The sequence below is a fragment of the Candoia aspera genome, chromosome 6 (assembly GCF_035149785.1).
Source record: "Candoia aspera isolate rCanAsp1 chromosome 6, rCanAsp1.hap2, whole genome shotgun sequence".
NCBI classification, from domain to species: domain Eukaryota; kingdom Metazoa; phylum Chordata; class Lepidosauria; order Squamata; family Boidae; genus Candoia; species Candoia aspera.
Window position 1 is genome coordinate 18852460 of NC_086158.1, and position 21152 is coordinate 18873611.

A 21152-nucleotide genomic window follows, 5' to 3' on the forward strand; every position below is an offset into this window, starting at 1 on the left:
CTGGAATACTGTATAGAGTTATGTTCACATTGAAAAAGGAAAGTATAATAGAAGTGGGAAAGATGACAGTGAGAATGACACCTTTCCTATGAGAAGCTGATATAATGTTTGGGTCTTTAGGAGTGAGTGGGGATATGAGCAAAGTGTATAAAACAGGCATGGCATGAAGAAAATTGACAAAAAATCTCTCTCTCAAAATATTAGAACCAAGGGCCAGCCAATGAAACTGATTTTGGAATCAGACAAAAGTAAGCACTTCTTCACCCAACACATAATTAACCTGTGGAATTCATTACTACAAGTCATGATGAGAGTGACTAGCTTGGATGGTTTTAAAAGGAGATTGACTAAATACATAGAGGGTGGGTCTCTCAAGGGCTATTAATATATAAAAACAATTCCCTTCTCACCCCTATGGGTGGAATGTGTCTTTCTCAACCTTGAGTCCTCTACCAGAAAGGAAACAGAAAAAAGGAAGAAGAGAATAGAAGTGAAGAGTATAAAGATTATAAAGGAGCAGCTTCCGATCTTCTTAACAGCTATTATAATTGCATTTATATTTTATTCTCTTTCTCTAAGGTTTCATCATAATTTCCCTCTTTCCATAATCTACCCTTTGTAATTGTCAAGCCCATAAATCACAAGTTCATTTTTTTCTTTCTTCAGTAAAAAGTCCAATCACTAATAAATGTGATTATTGTCCTTTCCCTAATCAAAGAAGTCGATTTTGCCATCTCTGATAATTCTGTCATCTTCACCAACCATTCCTCCATTGTGGGTATTTTAGAGTTTTTCCATTTTTGTGCATATAATAGTCTTGCAGCAGTCGTCATATATAAAAACAATGTTCCATATTTTTTTTTCTAATTGTCTATCCATTAGTCACAGCAAGAAAAGTTCTGGTTTCAGTTGAATGTTGATCTTTAAAATTCTTTGTATCACTATATGTATTTGAACCCAAAATTTTCTAGCTTTTTTACAAGTCCATCAGGCATGATCAAATGACCCTTCATGTTGTCTACATTTCCAGCATAGATATGAGGTACTGTTATACATTCTGGATAATTTTTCTGGAGCCATATATCAATGGTACATCATTTCATTAAAAAATCTCTGTTCAGTTATAACATGATGTAAATTTCAGTCCCTCTGCAGTCAGTTGCTCTCTTGTGTTGTTGTTTATTCATTTAGTCGCTTCTGACTCTTCGTGACTTCATGGACCAGCCCACGCCACAGCTTCCTGTTGGTCGTCAACACCCCCAGCTCCCCCAGGGACAGGTCCGTCACCTCAAGAATATCATCCATCCATCGTGCCTTCGGTCGGCCCCTCTTCCTTTTGCCTTCCACTCTCCTTAGCATCAGCATCTTCTCCAGGGTGTCCTGTCTTCTCATTATGTGGCCAAAGTATTTCAGTTTTGCCTTTAATATCATTCCCTCAAGTGAGCAGTCTGGCTTGATTTCCTGGAGGATGGACTGGTTTGATCTTCTTGCAGTCCAAGGCACTCTCAGAATTTTCCTCCAACACCACAGTTCAAAAGCATCGATCTTCCTTCTCTCAGCCTTCCTTATGGTCCAGCTCTCGCAGCCATATGTTACTACAGGGAACACCATTGCTTTAACTATGCGGACCTTTGTTGTCAGTGTGATGTCTCTGCTCTTAACTATTTTACCGAGATTTGTCATTGCTCTTCTCCCAAGGATTAAGCGTCTTCTGATTTCCTGACTGCAGTCAGCATCTGCAGTAATCTTTGCACCTAGGAATACAAAGTCTTTCACTGCTTCTACATTTTCTCCCTCTATTTGCCAGTTATCAATCAAGCTGGTTGCCATAATCTTGGTTTTTTTGAGGTTTAGCTGCAAGCCAGCTTTCGCACTTTCTTCTTTCACCTTCATCATAAGGCTCCTCAGTTCCTCTTCACTTTCAGCCATCAAAGTGGTATCATCTGCATATCTGAGATTGTTAATGTTTCTTCCAGAGATTTTAACTCCAGCCTTGGATTCCTCAAGCCCAGCTTGTCACATGATGTGTTCTGCGTACAAGCTGAATAGGTAGGGTGAGAGTATACAGCCCTGCCGTACTCCTTTCCCAATCTTAAACCAGTCCGTTGTTCCATGGTCTGTTCTTACTGTTGCTACTTGGTCATTATACAGATTCCTCAGGAGGCATACAAAATGACTTGGTGTCCCCATACCACTAAGAACTTGCCACAATTTGTTATGGTCCACACAGTCAAAGGCTTTAGAATAGTCAATAAAACAGAAATATATGTTTTTCTGAAACTCCCTGGCTTTTTCCATTATCCATCGGATATTGGCAATTTGGTCTCTAGTTCCTCTGCCTTTTCTAAAGCCAGCTTGTACATCTGGCAATTCTCGCTCCATGAACTGCTGAAGTCTACGTTGCAGGATCTTGAGCATTACCTTACTGGCATGTGAAATGAGTGCCACTGTTCGATAGTTTGAACATTCTTTAGTGTTTCCCTTTTTTGGTATGGGGATATAAGTTGATTTTTTCCAATCTGATGGCCATTCTTTTGTTTTCCAAATTTGCTGGTATATAGCATGCATTACCTTGACAGCATCATCTTGCAAGATTTTGAACAGTTCAGCTGGGATGCCATCATCTCCTGCTGCCTTCTTATTAGCAATGCTTCTTTAGGCCCATTCAACCTCACTCTTCAGGATGTCTGGCTCTAGCTCACTGACCACACCATCAAAGCTCTCCCTGATATTGTTATCCTTCCTATACAGGTCTTCTGTATATTCTTGCCACCTTTTCTTGATCTCTTCTTCTTCTGTTAGGTCCTTGCCATCTTTGTTTTTGATCATACCCATTTTGGCCTGGAATTTACCTCCGATGTTTCTAATTTTCTGGAAGAGGTCTCTTGTCCTTCCTATTCTATTGTCTTCTTCCACTTCCGCGCATTGCTTGTTTAAAAATAATTCCTTATCTCTTCTGGCTAACCTCTGGAATTTTGCATTTAATTGGGCATATCTCCCCCTAACACTGTTGCCTTTTGCTTTCCTTCTTTCTTGGGCTACTTTGAGGGTCTCAGCAGACAGCCATTTTGCCTTCTTGGTTTTCTCTTTCTTTGGGATGTATTTTGTTGCCGCCTCCTGAACAATGCTGCGAACTTCTGTCCAGAGTTCTTCCGGGACCCTATCTACTAAGTCCAGTCCCTTAAATCTATTCTTCACCTCCACTGCATATTCCTTAGGAATATTAGTGAGCTCATATCTAGCTGATCTGTGGGTCTTCCCTAATCTCTTTAGTCTGATCCTGAATTGTGCAAGAAGAAGTTCGTGATCTGAACTACAGTCAGCTCCAGGTCTTGTTTTTACTGACTGTACAGATGTCCGCCACCTTTGGCTGCAAAGGATGTAGTCAATCTGATTTCGGTGTTGTCCATCTGGTGAAGTCCATGTATAAAGCCAACTCTTAGGTTGTTGGAAGAGAGTGTTTGTTATGCAGAGTGAATTGTCTTGCCAAAATTCTATCAACCTATGTCCTGCTTCGTTTTGTTCTCCCAAGCCATACTTACCTGTAATTTGAGGTGTCATTTGACTGCCCACCTTAGCATTCCAGTCTCCTGTGATGAAAATAACATCTCTTTTAGGCATGTTGTCCAGTAGGTGCTGCAGATCCTCATAGAACTGCTCTACTTCAGCTTCTTCAGCATTTGTGATTGGGGCGTATATTTGGATCACTGTGATGTTAGATGGCTTGCCCTGAATTTGAATTGAGATCATTCTGTCGTTTTTTTGGGTTGTATCCAAGCACTGCTTTAGCCACTTTACTATTAATTATGAAGGCTACTCCATTTCTTCTGTGGTCCTCTTGTCCACAGTAGTAGATCTGGTGGTCATTTGATGTGAAGTGGCCCATTCCAGTCCATTTCAGTTCACTGACGCCCAAAATATCTATCTTTAATCTTGACATCTCACCAATAACTACATCCAATTTGCCCTGGCTCATAGATCTTACATTCCAGGTTCCAGTGGTGTGTTGATCCTTAGAACATCGGATTTGCCGTTCACCACCAGCACCGTCGGCCGCTAGCCATCCTTTCAGCTTTGAGCTAGCTGCGACATCACGTCTGGGGCTAGTTGAACTCATCCTCTGTTCCTCCCCAGTAGCATTTTGACCATCTTCCGACCTGGGGGTCTCATCTTCCGATGGTATACCGACATATCTCTGGTTGTACTGATCCATTTAGTTTTCACGGCAAGAATACTGGGGTGGGTTGCCATTACCTTCCCCAGGGATCGCATTTAGTCTGACCTCTCTGTCATGACCTTCCCGTCTTGGGTGGCCCTTCACGGTTTAGCTCATGGCATCATTGAGGTGCTCAAGCTCCAGCACCACGACAAGGTAACGATCCTTTGCTGAAGTTGCTCTCTTGAGTTCCTCTTATATTCTCCTTGCTCTTGTTCTAACAGCTCTCAATATGTTAACCATCTCTCCTTGCCTGCTGTTTCTTTTCTATAAAATGCTTCTTGTGCTGACACCCATAAAAGTATTTTCAGGCACAATCTGAGTTTATATCTGTTCCATATTATTAATATGGCACTTCTAATATAGTGATTTTTAAAAGCTACATTAACCTTAATTTTATTGTACCATTGAAAGCCATGCCATCCATACCTCAGGTTGTTCTCTTCTAGTTCTAAAATTCTCTTATTTTAAATCCAGCGAATGCACCAAAATCCTGTATTTTTTTCATTAATATTTCTTTTCCTTCCAAGGGATTTTCCAGAATTATCACCAAATCATCGGCAAATGCCTGTAATTTAGTGCTATTCATTTTAATAGTCAGTGTTACTCTGAGTTACCTGCAAATATCAGTTGCAGAAGAAAATATATCCATTTTCTGCTTGAAAGGATGCCAGAGCCATCTGGCCACTGTAAGAAACAAAATACTGACTAAAAAGGTGCATGGCCTAATCCAGCAGGTCATGTTCTCATCATGGGCATTGGATATGTTCAAATGGAGGTTAGATGGCCATTTGTCTGAGATGCCTTAATTTGGATTACCGCACTAAGCAGTAAGTTGAATTCAGTGGCCTAAAAGACTCATTCAAATCATATGGTTCTATAAACCCTAATGTCTTCCAGGAAAACAGTGCTGACTTTAATCTACAAAAATAAGGAATTATGTTTAACACATTAACCCCTAAGTTATTTATAACTAAAGGGGCAAAAAAGGAAGTGAGTTGGAGATAAATCTCATAAATAGGCAGGCAAATTAACTGGTCTGGCCTCTGCTGGCTGCTGAATCCCAAAAGGTGTCTATCCTCTAAAGTGGAGAACAACAAGGTTAGGAATATATTGTAGAAAATAGGTTAACATAGTGAGTGGGAAAATAAATTAAATAGGAAACAACACTTGCATGCTTAATAAAGCTCTAGAGCAGTGAAGAAAAATCTAGTTTTATTGCATATTGCTGGAGGACCAGAAAACTCCTGTCTGCTAGTTTTGAGTGTTTGCCGCTGCATTTGTGTGGACAAAATAGTGAAGCGATACTGCTAGTCTACCATCCAACATGCTTTACAATCTTTCTTCATGAGCTATCATTGTTCTATTTAAACATTGCTTTTAAAAAAATGTGGGTTGTGGGGGAGATACAAAAGATATCTAAAAATAAACATTATTTTAGGAAAAAAAACCCAGATAAATAGTCTCAGTTACATACACATATTAGGATGCATATATTACAAGAAACAGGTAGGGCAAGCCTGCAGAACATGGCTTCTGGAATTCTTTCCAACCAGTTTCCAATCTGCGGATGGTAAATTTTTGTCAGAATCAAGCTTGCCTCTGACTCCAAAAGTGAAACTCTTTCTGAGTCAGAGGAGGAATTGGAAACTTACCAGGCTGGAATTGGAGAAACGAAACTCCAGCACGACTCAGCAGAGCGGGAAGAATCTACAACGCTGATTGGGCGAGATCCAGAGGAGGATTTGAATATGCCAATCAGTGCGCACCAGAGATGGGCTGAAAAGCACGTGAAGGAAAAGGCAGCTCGATTGGCTGCAGGACACTCCAAGCGCACCAAAGATCGGGATAAAAGGCAGATGCACAGAGAGTGAGCTGCTGGAGACAGCCAATCCTCTAAGCCTGCAGCTTCAGGAGAAGAGTCCTTACTGGTGTCAAAGTTGGTGTCTGTGGCCAAAAAGGAACCAGCATTCGAGCTCCACTCTGAAGACCAATTGAATCCTGCATCTGCTGCCAGTGAGGGATCAGCATCAGCCATGCCCAGCAGCCTTTGCCTTGCTTTCAGCCATGAAACTCCACGATCTCCTCAGAAGCATGGGCAAGCCTTAACATTCCAGCACTGCCATTTGCCTTCAGTTCTGTGCACCCGTTCTTTGCATGCTCTGTTGTCAGGAATTTCACAATTATCGTGTTCAGGATGGTTGCCAGCATAGTCTGGGGCTTCCAGCCAAGTCCAGCTGAATTCCAAGTTCCAAGCCTTGCTCCAAGCCTCCAGTCCAGAGAATCCAGCCTAGTCCAGGGATTCCAGTCGAGTCCAGCCTTGCTCCAGTTTCAAGCCTTGTATTCAAGTCTTCAGTTCAGAGTACCCAGCCTAGTCTATAACCTCCAGCCGAGTCTAACCTTGCTCTGAGTTTGAGTCCTGATCCAAGTCTACAGTTCATCCCTGTCTGTTGTTCATAGTCCTGATCCCAGATCCAGTGAGTCAGAGATTCAGCGTCAGTGTCGTTCTAGTACTGTTCCAGTTCGAGAACTGTTGCCTCCAGCCTTAGTGTTCCAGTCAGATCCAGTTGGCCAGCTGGGCTTGCTTAACCCAGTCTCGCATATCAAGGACTTACTTACTTATTGTAAATAGTTATTTAATAAAGAATATTCTTTGAGAACCTGTCTGGTGCTTAGTCTGAACAGGACAATTTTATGGCATGTATATTTTCTTCTGTGTAATGAAAACTATGTTGTGTCTCTGTGCTTGTTTCTGCTCTCCCCTCATGATGGGTCTTTGTTTCTGTGTATGTCTGCATGCCCTGGGAAGCATAGGATAGGCTGCATATACTACGCTCTTGGTCACATGACCAGGAGAGAAGCAGTGGGGTAGAATGGGGCAGTTGCCAACACTCCAAATCCCTGCCCCACTTCCTCTTCCATACATATGGGGTGGGGGGGAGAGATTTCAGGAGTTTTTTAGCCTCCAGCCAAATCTGGTACATATTTGATCTCAGTCTTTCTTTTTCTGGCTTCTCCCCTATTCCAAATTTGGTATTTTTCTGTTCAGTTTTTGGAGAGTTGTCCTGATGATTGGCAAATAGACAAAGTCCTGAGCCCCTTTGCATAATTCATTCCAATATTCCATTGGGTTGAGAAGAACAAAAAGAAATGGCTCAGTTTTCAAAGAAATTAAATCTTCACCACACATAAAAGTATTGATTAGTTTTCCCCTACATCAATACGAGGTTAGTTCATAGTGAAAAATGAACACATATCCATCTAAGATTTAAAATCTGTTGTAGGAGAGTTTTTTTTTTTTTCTCAGTGAAGTGAAATCTTTTTAGCTGTAGTCTATGATCAATCCAAAATTCTTCATACATTAAGTTCCATGCATTTGATTTCCCGCATTGTATTAACTCATTTCTCTTCCCAACATCTTATTTACAAACTTAACAAATTTAAACCAAAATAGGACCACCTTGAACCAAAGTATGTGTCAGTATCAATTATCATTTTGCACTTCCAACATATTGAAACTGATGTTCTATTCTTACTAAACATTCTCTGAGTTTTCAAATAATCCAAAAAAGAATGTTTGTTGTTGGATTATTGGATTGTTATCCAATAATCTTAGGATTGTTAAACATATCCTAAGATCAAATGATACATATTTAACATCTTTCACCAACTGATTTATTAAAACACAGTATTCCAATTCCTCATTCCACTTCTTACAAATCAGAAAAATATTGAACCTTTCAGTACAATCAACCAAGTTGTCCAGTCTCTGACAATGAAATGAATGTGGAAAGAAAAACTGAGGTGGCATTCAGACAAGAGGGAGGTGCTACTGGTAAGGGGGAAGCATTTTCCCAACTATGGCTGGATGCAACCCTTCCTGACCCAGTTGGACCTTGATGGAGGTATGCAAGCACTGTTATCAAAGCAATGAGGTAAAAAACATATCTTAAGTTCACAACAGGCAATAAGTAGCTCAGACATCTCCCTAATTCACAACAGTCTAGGAAATGGGAGGAAGTACAGCACAATCAGATGTGCAAGATTCTATTGTACCAAATCTAAATCAAAGTAGTTTTAGCCTTCCTGTGGCACTGATTTCTTGGTCTGGCCTACCTAGTAGAGCTGGCATCAGTCTAGAAAATAGAAGTATATTATTTCAAATGCTTTCATAATGTTTTCCATGCATGTAAGAAACAGCAAGTAAACACAGAAAAAGCAGAAGAGGGGAAATTTCTGAAGATCTAACAGTTATATTGATTTGAATTTTTAGAGGCAAGATCCTGTAGCCTTTGATAAGAAATTTGAAGAAATATCCAGGAATGTGCTCAGTACCAGATACACTTTGCTTCCATATCTGTACACACTGATGTATGACGCCCATGCCCATGGTAGTACAGTTGTGCGCCCTTTACTTCATGAGTAAGTATTGAATGTTCGTCAAGGCTCATTTCAAGTAGAAGCTCTGTAGATAATTCTTCTGTAATCGTGAAATTGTTCTGGTTCTTATTTCAATTTTTAAAAAGGAAGAAAAAGAAGTGTATATACAATTACTTACTAATCTGTAATTCCAGCAACCACAGAAATGTTCAATATCAACACTTTCTTCCCATGACTGCACAAAGCATCACAAAGTGCAGTGCTATCTGACTAAAGTCATGCATTTTTTGTTCAGCAAAAGAGGCTACTTTCAGATGAGTTACTTCTTTGATTTGCATTTTTTTTCTGGGAAACAAACTTCTATACATTTTCTGCATTCTCATCTGAGCATGTGTGGAATAAGGATATATGCACTCAATCCTAACAGGTAGATGCAGGGAGATATACTTCTGTTAGTGCAACCTAGGATTGCAGTTAGGTTGTTCTGTTGTGTTCTGTTGTGTTCTGTTCTGTTCTGTTGCTACATGACACTATTGGCTTATGTTCAATTTGTGCTCCACCAACATACCCAGATCCTTTTTGCATGTACTGCTGTCAGTGTGGTTCCTCCCATCCTATATTCATGCCTTTGAGTTTTCTTACCAAATGTAGAACATTTATCTCATTTGAACTTCATCTTTCTAGTTTCAGTCTCTTTGCTCTAGTCTGTCAATGTTCCCCCCCCACCCTATTTTTATGCCATCTGCAAATTCAATAATCACATGTTCTAACCCAACCTCCAAGCAATTTGACAGCTCAGGGCCTAGAACGGTTGCAGTATGCCACTTGACATTTCTTTCCAATTTGGTGCAGGGCTATTGATATATACTGATTGGGCAGAAATGTTCAACCAATTCTAAAAGTACCATGGTCTGGCCTGCATTTTGCCTTATTCTCTGTTAGAATCTCATCAGAGGCATTGTCAAATGTCAAGTCACACTATATATGCTGCATTTCTGTGATTAATTGAACTGGGTGTTCTATCAAAAAAGCTGAATAAGAAATTATATATACATATATATACACACACACACACACACACACACACATACATACACACATACTTACATACATGTGTGTGTTCGTGAGTGTGTATGTATGTGTGTGTGTGTATGTATGCATATGTGTGTGTGTGTGTGTTTGCGTGTATATATTTCATGAGAATAGTGATCCTAATCAGAAATCCACATTTTGTGATCACATGATAAAAATATGTACCCAGTAAGATATAATTTGACTGATTGATTATGTGCCATCAAGACTCTTAGCAGCCACACAGATTTTCTTCATGACAATCTGTCCCTAACCTGGTCTTTCAGGTCTTCCAATTATGCACTTATCACCATTATAACTGAGTCCATTCATCTTGCAGCTGATCATCCTCTTCTTCTCTTTTCTTCCACCATTACCAGAATTAGATCTTTGCATAATATGTCTGAAGAAGGATAATTTCAACCTGAAGATATGTTTACATGACAATAAAAGGGAGCCCATTCAGAGTGAGGAAAATGTGCCTGCCCATTCCCCCCCCCCATTTTAAATGTAGCTGCCCACAGCTCCTTGGAAAATGAGCAGGATAGAATTAAACACAATTAAATATCTAAACATATGCCATTCAGTGAAGATGAAGTCTATAATTGATGTCGATTTTTAAAAATAAAAACAAGACCAAGATTTGAATATGATTTTCATTCATGTCATCATCATTACATGCCACTCATAAGGAAATTAGTGATTTTATGGTTGGCAAAAACATACTGGATCTTTGAGAATGGATGTTCAAAATGGAAATTTAAGAGGTAAGAAAGAATTAACAATGCAGTATGTGACAATGAATTAGGCTTTGAGCATGCTGCTTCTTAAAGTCGTATCTTCCAGATCAAAAAATGTGAGAAAACTCTTGCAAAATGATATCCAAAATTCTGTTCACTCTCAGAATTTTCTTAACTTGACCATTTAATGGTTAGTTCAAACTGACTAAAGAGTAATAATTGACCTAACAATATCAGAGTCATGTGTGCTTTCTGTCCTATCTTTTAGTAAGCCTCTCTGAAATGAAGGGTCATCAATAGATGTTAATTAATTAATAGTGACCTTTCAAAGGTTAGTTTTTGATTGCAGTGAAATCACATTTGTATATGTCCTTTTTAAAAAGGGAAATATGCCCTTCCTTCTCATTAAAAAACAAAACAAAACAAAACTCCACAGGCTGGGAATTTAACCTCAAGAATAGCTATATTCTTCAACATTTAGAACAGTCTTTTCACACCAAGTATATATAAGCATTTCTGGCACACACTCATTGTGTTTGATTTTTAAAGAAGCATAATGCTCTTATTGCTCTAAATCAGAAGTTTATTCAGAACGTACTGATAGTTTTTTGGATGGCTTGAAATAGATTGGCAAAGGCTTCTGACTAATTTCAATAAGGAGGAGGAGGAGGAGGAGGAGGAGTTTTCCTTCTAAATTAGGTTGCAGAAATGAAGAAAACTTTGTGTAAGCAGAATTGGACATTCTGCAAGGAATGTGTGATATTCTGAGTGTGTATTTTTTATATGTTTCTTGGTGGATATTAAAGTTTTGTAAATGCAAAGTAGATCCAACGAACTGGAAGCCAGCCCAACCTTGCTTTACATCATCATTCATTATATTATTTTTAGATTTACAGATGATAAAGAAACATGGAGTATACAGGAGCAGTTTCTCTGGGGTCCTGCATTACTCATTAGCCCTGCGTTATATGAAGTAAGTTGAGAGAAGGGGGGGGGAGTAAATATGTGTGAGCTCATTTTTTTTTCCCTTCAAAAAAAGCAATCTTTTCTTTAATATTAATACATCTATTTAAATTTCAGAACACTACAGAAGTGGAAGCTTACTTTCCAGATGCCTGCTGGTATGATTATTACACAGTAAGTAAAATCTCTCTCTCTATTTCTTTTTACCTAAGTCTTATTTCTGTGAATTGTTGGACAAAGTCTAATAGTGGTAAGTTTCCAAGCATTCTTCTACCCTTCTTGGAAGTATCTGATTGGCCAATGGCAGAGGCAGAATGTTATTTTTAATCAAGTATTTAATTGAAGAAATAGTAATTAATACCCCTCTGGTCCTGCTAATTTTCCTCTATTTGGGCCGGGCCATACCAGTTTTTGACTGTATCCTGGAAACTTATGCTATACAAGAATGAATGTGGCTCTTGGACAACAAAGTTTCCTCCATGCTGCATTAAAAGAAAATATTTGTCTTCACGTAAATAGGAGAACACGGTTTTCATTAGATGGGAATTCTGAAAGCTCCAATTTCAATATATCCAGGGAGCAATAGGTCAGGGAAGATGGGACTATAACAATAAAATGAAGTTTCGATCCAAAATATGATTACTGCCTTCCTACTTTACAGAGTCATATAATGAAAACCCCAAACACAGTCATACTTAGAAGAAACTCATTGCAATCACTAAGTCTTAAGTTAACCTCGAATAACTAAAATCATACAAAGTGCAAAGTCTGAGATTTTCAGACTTTGGATCCTACTCAATATGTTTCTTATGTACTCTTATAGCTTTAAGAAAGTTGATTTGGAAAGGATTGAACTCATTCATTCATTCAATTTATATTGCCACCCATTTCACATTTGTGGCTCTGGGCAGCTTATAATTAAAACATAAACAGTACCACCTCTACCCCCACCCCAAAATAAAGCAACAATACAAATAATAGAAACATTAAAAAAAATCACAACAATTAAAAATCATACAGTACTGTTACTGGGACAGCATTGTCATTCAAGAACTATACAGACATTTTATGGGCTCCACACCACTCTCTGATCCTCAGGTAAGATGGCAAAGCCAGGTCTTCAGGCCCTTCCAGAAGGCCATCAAGGTTGGGGCCAGCTTGACCAACAGGGGAATGATACTCCTTAGGGCAGGTACAGCAGCAGTAAAGGCCCTCCTCCTGTGTCTTGTCAGATAACACTGTCTAGTGTATGGAACCTGCAACAAGCATCTTCTGCTGGACCTGATGGGATGGATAGATGTCACTGGGGTGAGGCAGTCCCATGCCTGGTTTTAAATACTAATCAGTATTTATCGAAAACAGTGGTTACCCCCCCGTTTTAAAATTCAGTCCTATTGAAATCATTCTAAGATAATTCTAAGTAAGTCAAGTTCCATTCATTTCCATGGAATTTAAAAGCAACTGACTTTCACTCAGTTGAGTTCAAGAATAAGAAGACTATGTTAAAAAGGGAGGGGGCACTGACGTAAAAACTGATGAGAATTTGAATCAAATGTTGCTGAAATCATTATTCAGGACCGAATTATGCTTGTAAATAAATGTGGAGGATTCCTTGGCTTTGGGGGAGGTGGAGATAACAACATGGAAAAATACTGTCCTTTTTACAAATAGGATGAAAACATTGGCACAAGGCGACAGCTCAGAAAGTTACCAGCTCCTCTTGATCACATCAACCTTCATCTCAGAGGTGGCTATATTTTCCCATGGCAGCTGCCTGCTTTGAACACCAAGGCCAGGTATGAACAACATGTCAGAATATTGGTACCTTCTTCATAGTGGTGGATCAAAGCAAAATTTGTATTGAGAAGTACTGGAAGCTAAAATAGAATGTAAATATGTTCTATCTCTAAGTGTGGGTGGACGATAGAATATTATGAACTAAATATTTTCCAGCTCCATTCAGAACAGTGATGAAAACTAAATAAAATTTCTTTTTTAAAATGTCCCCCCACTGTTGTTTTTTTTTAGTCGAAAAAATTTAATGGGACTTACAGTTGCTTTGGATGATAATGGGACTGCTCAAGGATTTCTTTATTGGGATGATGGAACAACAATTGGTAAGAGTAACCTTGATAGATTTATTGATAGATACAATTGCTTTATATACCACTCCCCATAGAATACAAAGACATCTTTAAGATGGATGGAACTGTAACCCAGTTAGGGTGCCTATCTTTGACTGCATAATGCACATTGTTGAAAAAAAGTACAAAGCCCCTTAGTATAATATGAATAAATATGTCCTTAACCCAAGGAGAGGTAAATATTTTGTGGCTAAATGCATCATTTTAGTGACTTCCAAGAACTCTAGAGGGCAATGCCAGAATGATAAGGCCTAAATTTTTGGCCCTTAAAACAAACAAACAGTTGCATTTAATCTGTTGAAGCTTTACTCATCTATTTTAGGTTTCTTATAGGGGAAAATGAATGAAAATTGTGCTACCAAAAATTAATTTTGCCTCCAATTCTGGTAATGCAGCTTGTTGCCCAACTATACTTAAAACAAACATGTAGAAGTATCTTCATTAGAAATTCATGGTATTGCTCAACTGTTTATTTGGTTACTACTCTGTTGCTGTTAAGAAGTTGTTCAGTCTAAACTGGTATTTCTATAACTGAATGACACAGCACTTCACATTTCCCATGGATTTTCTTGCCCAGCTCCTGGCTTTCTTGGATGAAATTGATTTTCTAGATCCATTTTAAGATGGTTTCAGACCTGGCTGTGGAACAGAAACTGCCTTGGTCAGCCTATGGGATGACCTGTGCTGGCAACAAGACAAGGGAGTGCAACCATGCTAGACCTCCTGAACCTTTCAGCAGCATTTGATATTGACCATGGTATCCTCCTGGACAGGCTGATCTGGAATGTGGAAGCACTGTACTACAGTGATTCTACTCCTACTTGGATGGCCTTTTCCAGAAGGTCTTCCCAGGAGATTACAATTCTGCCTCATGGTGGTTGGGTTATGGAGTGCCTCAGGCCTTCCTTATTTCCTTCATGCTTTTAACATCTACTTGAAATTGTTTGGAGAGATCATCTGGCAGGTACTGTCATTATGCAGATGACACTCAAATTTACATCTCCTTGTTCTCTAATGCAGGTGAGGCAGTTTGCATTCTGAACCACTGTTTGGGCAGGGTAATAGATTGGATGAGGGCTAATCAGCTGAGACAAGACAGGAATGCAGTTTGTGTGTCATGCATCTGTATGACTGAATGGTGTCCTGCTGATCCTGGAGGGATCTGTGTTCACCCTAAAGGAGCAAGTTCATGGCTTGAGGGTGGTCCTAAATCCCTCATTGTCACTATAGGACCAGGTGGCTTGGTGGGACAGAGGGCCTTTCATCAGCTTCAGCTGATTTACCACCTACAACTTTACCTAGTATACTGCTTTGTCCCCAGCACAGCAGGGTTGGGTCACAGGTTCTTTGGGTTCTGAAGCAATGACCACACAGTATGAGTATGAATGAAATGAAAGGAAGAATGAAAGAAACAAATAGTGGAAACCAGTTGCCAGAAACATAGAAAATATAATAATCAGATATTGCTACTCTTTTATTACAGATGCATATGAGAAAGGACTTTACCTCTTACACAAATTTAATGTCAGTCAGGTATGTACAGTTTCTAGGCATGTAATTCCCAAATGAAAGAATAATGAAATTAGTCATTTCAAGATATTTTTGAGAGTGCTAGAATATGTTTCTTCATTTAATTCAGTCCATCTGTTGTCACAGAACATTAAATTTAAAAACACAAATATTTTGCAATCATTTGCTGTTACAATTCAAAGATAAGTTAATGCCTGGTTCTTCTCATAATAGTGATGGAGAAAGATCTTTGTTCTCTGGTGTTCTCCTAAGAGGTCTTGAAATATCAAAAAGACTTGAATCATTCTAAATGCTTCCTTATCAACTTCCCATTGTCCAAAACCTTCCTAATCACTACTTTTCTCCCATTCCTGCTTCCATGCCTATGTTTCTAGTTGCTTCTTTTCTTTCAAAACTACCCTTCCAGGAAGCGGTTGAAGAAGTTCCAAAATATTTTTTTTGCTGGAACTTTCAGGTTAAATTTAGATCTTCCAATATTAAATGACTGAAAAATTAGTTTGAGGCTTTCAAGTTAAATTTAGGCTCATGGCACAGTTCTGTGCTTATTTACAGGTCCAGTCAAGGTTCGAAGACTTGAATCTTGTGGGTTCTGATAGTAACTATAGTAATATATTTCCAAATTGTGGGAGTGAGATTGATTCCAAATTTGGCAAGATTATTTTTATCATTACAAGAATAAGGTAATTTCCCCTTTTTCTCTGCTCAGTACATACTCAGTTGGAAGGATCCTTTTTATATTATTATTATTGTTGTTGCTGCTGCTGCTACCTTTGAGTCAGTTTTTGACACCTGGTGACTGCCTAGACTAGTCCTTGCTGTTTTCTTGGCAAGATTTCAGAAGTGGTTTGCTATTGCCTCCTTCCTAGGGCTGAGAGAGACTGGCTGGCCCAATGTCACCCAGCTGACTTTGTGCCTAAGGTGGGACTAGAACTCACAGTCTCCTGGTTTCTAGCCTAATGCCTTAACCACTGCCCCAAACTGGCTCTCCCCTTTTCTTTAAGTCCTCAAATTATTAATTTGATCAATTGAGCAAGGGATGTATATTGTGCTTTCAGATATGATCTAGGAATAAAAAAAGATAGCTAAAGTTAATTAATTATAAGTTTGATTATCAGCTATCTTGCTGAAAACTTCAGTCATTCAGATTTTTTTTTTCTCATGCTTTAATAATGTGTGATTTCAGAACTATCTGTTCATAAATATAATGCCTTGGAATGCTAATCAGTATCCTTAGTTTTCATTTATAATAGGGAAAATTATATATGTGCCTTTGTGGATAAGTATTTTTAGTATTAAGTATTTCATATTAAATATTAATAAAATATTTAAGTATTATTTGATAATAATGGAGACCATTAAAGAAGAAGGAAAAAAGCCCTACCCCTATACCCACTTGGTATGAATTAGGGCTTCTAGTCTATTTTATCTAAATTTGAATAATACCTGTATGTTTTAGTCCAAATGCTCTTTTACTCTGAAGCAACTTTCTTTACTTAACAAGCTCACTCCAGTTATATGAAACAAGAAGAATAGCATGGTAGTCCCCAGTGAAAGTGGGCCATGTTAACCCAAACACAACAATAAACAGGCAAAGATACATTTGGACTAGTGTTTAGCACAGATTTTTGTGATTGCCACTGCTGTTTGTACTACAGTTACTGTAACAATGTATTTTATGTAATTTTATTGCAATTTTTAAAAAAGTTTTATTAATAATTACAGGTATTTATTGTTGTGCTTTCTGGCCCATAGGCCATAATAAAGGTTTGACTTGACTTACAATGATCAGTAATAATCTCTAAAATCTGGCCAACAACCCAACACACTGAGCCTTTGTGTGTACACAGATTTTGAGAAGCTAGTATCATTAAGTCATAAGTGTCTTAACTCTTTGCCAATGTTCCCACTGTTATTTCCATTCTCATCCTACTGCCTCAGTACTAGATTACATGGTAGAACCAAATGCAGATGATGGCAAATAGTTATAAAATAAATTCATAAATAAAAATATTGGGGAACTGTCTTTCAGAATGTCTTGGATATCAGGATCAGCCACCAAGGATATTTTGACCCAAATAACTTAAAGTTTGGTGAAGTTAAAATCTTAGGAGCACAGCTCAAAACCCCTCCAAGTGTGGTTGTATTTCAGAATGATGCCATATTTCCAGCTTCTCACAAAGTAACATATAATTCTTCAAGTAAGGTAAGGAAAAATAATAATAATCTTAACATTAAGGATATAGAAACATTCCTGTTCTATTAGACCAAAACTTTTGAGATTCAATATCCAGTTTCCCACAGTGTCTATGTGGTTGTCTGTGGAAAATGAGCAAGTAATATTTGATGGCTACTCTGTTCTGTGTTTTCCATTATTTTCATTAGGAAATTTGATATCTCTGACCCTCAAGAAAACATGATGACTAATAGCCATCAATAGATGCATTTTCCATGAGCTTATTTAAGCTACTTCTAAAGCCAAACAAATTCATTAGTGTCATGATGCACTGGAATCTTCAGGTATTGGCCTGAGCAGGTGATGGTGAAACTGTGGAGATCCATCCATCCATCCTCATCACTTGAATTTAGTTTCTTTTTATTTTCTCCCTCACCAGACTTCAGTCTTACTTCTTCCCTGGACTGGTTACAATTTGTTAACTTAGATTTGTGGTAGATTTCAGTAATGCTGCTGGTTCTCAGGAAGGAAGGAGCACATTCCAAGGAGGAGGACAAAATAAGAGGAGACACAGTCCAGGAAGCGATTGTGAGAAAACCATGAGGTTCAGAATAGCCCCGCGCTAGAGCTTTCCCAGGTTATTTCTCCTTAGGTTAGGTAGAGTAGCTTTAGTCTAGCAAGATTCTGTCTATAGAGCACTAGCCAATAAAGAACTGAAGTTTGACTGGATTGATTCTTCGTCATTCTTGGGCTGGGCCTGACAGATTTGACTTTCCAAACCACCTTGACTACTGTGCCTTAAGGCCTCCCTTTTTTCTTATATTATGGCACAGACATGCCAGTCCTACTATGGCATGTGAGCAGGATGGATGTGTGGCATAGCCAATCAAAGGGCAGTTAATCGTAGTAAAAAACAAAGTGGTCAGATCTGACTGGGGATGATATCCTTCTTCCCCCAAATTTCATTGTTTTCTACTTAATTATATATACTTATAAGTAAATCTATGATGCAAGAAATCAATTGTACTTCATATAAATGACTTTCTATTTATACACAAGGGCATTAAACTAAGTTTATCATCTCAACTGTTTTGTTTCCAAAGGCAATGCATATTACAGATCTTCACCTTTTCCTGGGACAAGCATATTCACTGCGATGGGACTAGAATCTCTTATACAATACAAAGAAATATTTTTGTCATCTGTACTTACCACAGGTTTATCATTCTTAGACGTGATTAAGAGTTCATTTTTGGATTCATCCCGAATCCAACCATTTCAGTAACCCTAGTATGACTCTATTACAACTAATGAGTAGGTAATATCTGACTTCACATATTTCAGTAACCAAAGGGTAGAAGTCCATATTTCACCCTAAATCCATCAATAGTGTGAAGTGTTCAACTCAGTGCTAACTCAACATCTTTGATAAACTTCATCTCAATGCCAACGTTAATATGTGTGTAAAAGGTTCATTGCAATTCCAGTTCAGCATTTTTAAAACATATGGAAATCCTTGTGAGTAGTAAACAGCTTTCCCATTTAAGACTCCAACAACATGTTATTTCAGGGGGGAAAAAAAAATGTTTTCTGAATGGAAAACCAATTTATATTCTATAATTTGTAATGCTGCATTAGAATTGGCATTCTTTGTATCAGGCATAACTTGGTATTTTTGCTCTTCATAAGGCCTTGTGAATTACTGCTATCAGACTGTTATTGTAATGCCTTTATATTTGAGTAAAAGTCAATATTGGAAACAGAGTTCTTTTCTTTTCCTTTTTTACATTAAATATATTGTGTGAGCAAGATCTGAAGATTCAGTTAAGCCATAACAGCTTGTTCCAAAGGAGATATCTTACCCCATCATTTGCCCAGCTTATACCTGGATACCAAGAAGTACTACTCAACTAAATTCTTTGGTCAAATATTTCATTCTGGACCAGCACAAACCACTTTTGAATATTGTGGCCGCATACGGGAGGTAAACATTAGGGTACTGATAAAAGGATTAAAGGAATTGTTTGTTCTGTCAGTAGTTAGTTAAGGATGACTCCATGTATTTTTGAATTCAATGGAACTTAGTTCCACATAATTAAAATGCAATTCTTCACACACCTATCTGGGAGAAAATCCTGCTAAGCAGAGAACAACCTAACTTTTTAAAAATGCATTGGGCTGGTCTATAAGACACTGTTTTATATCATGTATTTATTTTACCCTGGCTCATCAATAAAATCATTGCTATCATTTTATTTGTCTGTGTGTGATAGAGCTAAATATCTTTTAACTGATTTTGAAGGTAGAGGTTGGAATATTTCCTTAAATTATGTCATTAAAATCAAATTGGTCTGTATTTTTCCAGATGCAATTAAAGGTAAAGCTATTTCATTTGCTTTTGGAAATTACTTCTATGTACTTTTTATTAATGCTCTGTCCTGGTGGGTTGACTCTGATATTACTAAGTTCTCATATTATAAGATAGATATTCATAGACTGATTTGGGTGGAGCAATATCTAAGAATGTTTAAGAATTATTAAATGAATAAATACATACAAAAAAAAAAACAGATTTTGTGGGATTATGCCTGCATTGTCATGAAGAAAAGTCCAGGCAGTTTATAAATCAAGATAAACTTCATAAATTATTAGCAAACAAAAATAAGGCTATAATACAAATTAGCATTATGCACACACACACACACATTTAGGGAGTATGCTTTGTACCCAAGCTGTAATGAGAAGACTATAAATATGACCCCTGGAAGAATGATTGGTACAGCCTTACTGTATTAGTGCAGTGCTGGCACATGGAATGTAGGAACAAGGAGAAGGAATGTCTCAGCAAACAGAGACAGAGTTTTAGAACAGTGTAAACAATTCAACCATAGGATATTGATTGTTATTATTAAAAAGAGTATGGTTACAGTCAGTATGTCTACGTAGGCATTTGATATGGCCTAAAGCCATCTTCCTAAAAGAGAAGGAGGATTCCTTTCTTTGACAAACTTATTTGACACATTAATAATAGTATTATCTGATATGTCCTTCAGTGGTTTCCAGGCCCAGGATTTTCACTTTATATTTTACATATTCCAGGATCTTACATTGTTCACTGCTACAAACAGAAACAACAACTGCAGCCATTAGCTCTGTCTTTCTGGACCTCCCCAAGGCTCCAGAGTGGGCAAAGCTGAGTTCAACCACCCAAGATATCAACACTGGGCCATTTACCCCCCTGCCCCCCGAAGTGTTAAGAGATAAAAAGCAAGGCTTCAAGAATCCCATTTTTACTCAGTGCTGTTCTGATTGTGCAATCATGAACATTAACTTTAGTCAGGATGAAAGAGGTTTTTCGGCAGTTCTTTGTGACTTCTTGAGCAATGTTACGCTGCAGTCTTGGAGTGATTTTGACAGGGCAGCCATTCTTGGTCAGAATTGTTAATACCCCACATCCTCTGTATTTCATATTTCTGGTGATGGATCAGTGAAACCCAGAGTTTTAGAAGTGGTTTGGGGAGCATTTTCATACTGATAAGCATCGAGAACTTTTTTTTTTTAATGTGACCTTCAGAATTTTTTTTTTTAGTGGTATATGAGGTATCTTTGGAATCTGTGTGGTGAGAACTTCATTGTGATGATGGGAGCTAAAGTCTGAGAATTATGTAGGGCAGGACTGGCCTACATCACCTAAAATTCTTTACAAAGGTTCTCACATAACTTCCCCTAACTATCCATTTAATAGAAATGACTGAATTACAAGGACGTTCACGCTGGCACTTCACGTGTTGGATGTTTTGAATATGAAATAAATGAAACAAGCACCAAATTTGGGTATTGTTTATTCAAATGTCCTTTATCTCAGTATGACCCACACGTTCAGTTTATAGATCTAACTTTCACAGGTACTTTCTAGTACTTCTATTTTCTACACC

At 38.1% G+C, this 21152-nt stretch overlaps 1 protein-coding gene across 1 annotated transcript in view; it reads left to right on the forward strand.

The window, feature by feature from the left end:
• Positions 1-18981, forward strand: part of SI (sucrase-isomaltase) — a 114689-nt gene extending 95708 nt beyond the window's left edge. The window contains exons 41-48 of the mRNA XM_063306487.1: positions 8490-8638; positions 11296-11380; positions 11488-11544; positions 13042-13166; positions 13399-13487; positions 14998-15047; positions 17074-17247; positions 18321-18981. Of these exons, the coding sequence (XP_063162557.1) occupies positions 8490-8638; positions 11296-11380; positions 11488-11544; positions 13042-13166; positions 13399-13487; positions 14998-15047; positions 17074-17247; positions 18321-18383 (792 nt within the window). The 3' untranslated portion in view covers positions 18384-18981. The remainder of the gene's footprint in view (positions 1-8489; positions 8639-11295; positions 11381-11487; positions 11545-13041; positions 13167-13398; positions 13488-14997; positions 15048-17073; positions 17248-18320) is intronic.
• The last annotated feature ends 2171 nt before the right edge of the window (positions 18982-21152 follow it).